At 54.2% G+C, this 1150-nt stretch overlaps 1 protein-coding gene across 1 annotated transcript; it reads right to left on the bottom strand.

The window, feature by feature from the left end:
• Positions 1-598: 598 nt before the first annotated feature.
• Positions 599-1150, bottom strand: LOC139603697 (olfactory receptor 14J1-like; the record flags this gene model as incomplete). The annotated part of the gene is made up of 1 exon (XM_071454584.1): positions 599-1150. A coding segment is annotated over one exon (552 nt), but the record flags the coding sequence as incomplete, so codon positions are not given.

Raw genomic sequence — 1150 nt, 5'->3', positions numbered from 1 at the left:
GAGCCTGGAGCCCCCAGGCCCTGGGCTGAGGCGTCAGCGCTGCCCCAGCAGTGCCCATGGCCTGTCCCTGCTGCAGCCCCGGCACTGCCACCCCCAGGGCTGTGCCCGGCCCCGAGAGCACTCAGGCCCTGCAGCAACACCAGGGCCACCAGGGCAGCGGGGCAGGGCCACGGCAGCAGCACTGGCAACACCAAGTGCTGCTGCTGCTGCTGGGCACAGCTGCTGGGCCAGCACTGATCTGCCCCAGCTCTGCACACAGACATGGCTGCTGCAGCTCCAGAGAAGGCAAGAAAAGGGGGGTCTCCAGGGAAAACATTGCTGGACTGTGTCAGTGAGGAGCTATGCTCTTGATAGCTTCAAAGGAAATAAAGGATTTATTTCATTTGAAGCTATCAAGAGCACAGCTCCTCACTGACACAGTCTGTGGGTCATAGTGAAGGTGTGGAGAAACAAAATGAGATATGGCAGATTTGATGGGTTTAGTTTAGGGACAATATTAAAAAAGGAAAACAATGAAAAAGAAGCTCCAAAATGAAACCAACAAGAAGTATCAAAGACAACTTTTATTACAAATTGTTTTCAGAAACTGCCCAGCAGTTTAATGTTTCCTAAATTGTCCAGTCATCAGTCTCCACACTGCAGCCTGGAGATCCTGGTTCCTCAGGCTGTAGATGAGGGGATTCAGGGCTGGAGGCACCACCGAGTACAGAACTGACACTGCCAGATCCAGGGATGGGGAGGAGATGGAGGGGGGCTTCAGGTAGGCAAAAAAGCCAGTGCTGATGAACAGGGAGACCACAGCCAGGTGAGGGAGGCAGGTGGAAAAGGCTTTGTGCTGTCCCTGCTCACAGGGGATCCTCAGCACAGCCCTGAAGATCTGCACATAGGAGAAAACAATGAACACAAAACAACCAAAGGCTAAGGATGCACCAAGCACAATGAGCCCAAGTTCCCTGAGTTTGGAGTGTGAGCAGGAGAGCTTGAGGATCTGTGGGATTTCACAGAAGAACTGGCCCAGGGCATTGCCTTTGCACAGGGGCAGAGAAAATGTATTGGCCGTGTGCAGCAGAGCATTGAGAAAGGCACTGGCCCAGGCAGCTGCTGCCATGTGGGCACAAGCTCTGCTGCCCAGGAGGGTCCTGTAGTGCAG

Source organism: Agelaius tricolor, unplaced genomic scaffold, assembly GCF_023055355.1.
Source record: "Agelaius tricolor isolate 1412-34295 unplaced genomic scaffold, bAgeTri1.0.p SCAF_40, whole genome shotgun sequence".
Lineage (NCBI taxonomy): Eukaryota > Metazoa > Chordata > Aves > Passeriformes > Icteridae > Agelaius > Agelaius tricolor.
Note: the sequence above shows the minus strand (reverse complement) of the source record. Positions and strands in the feature narration are given on the sequence as shown.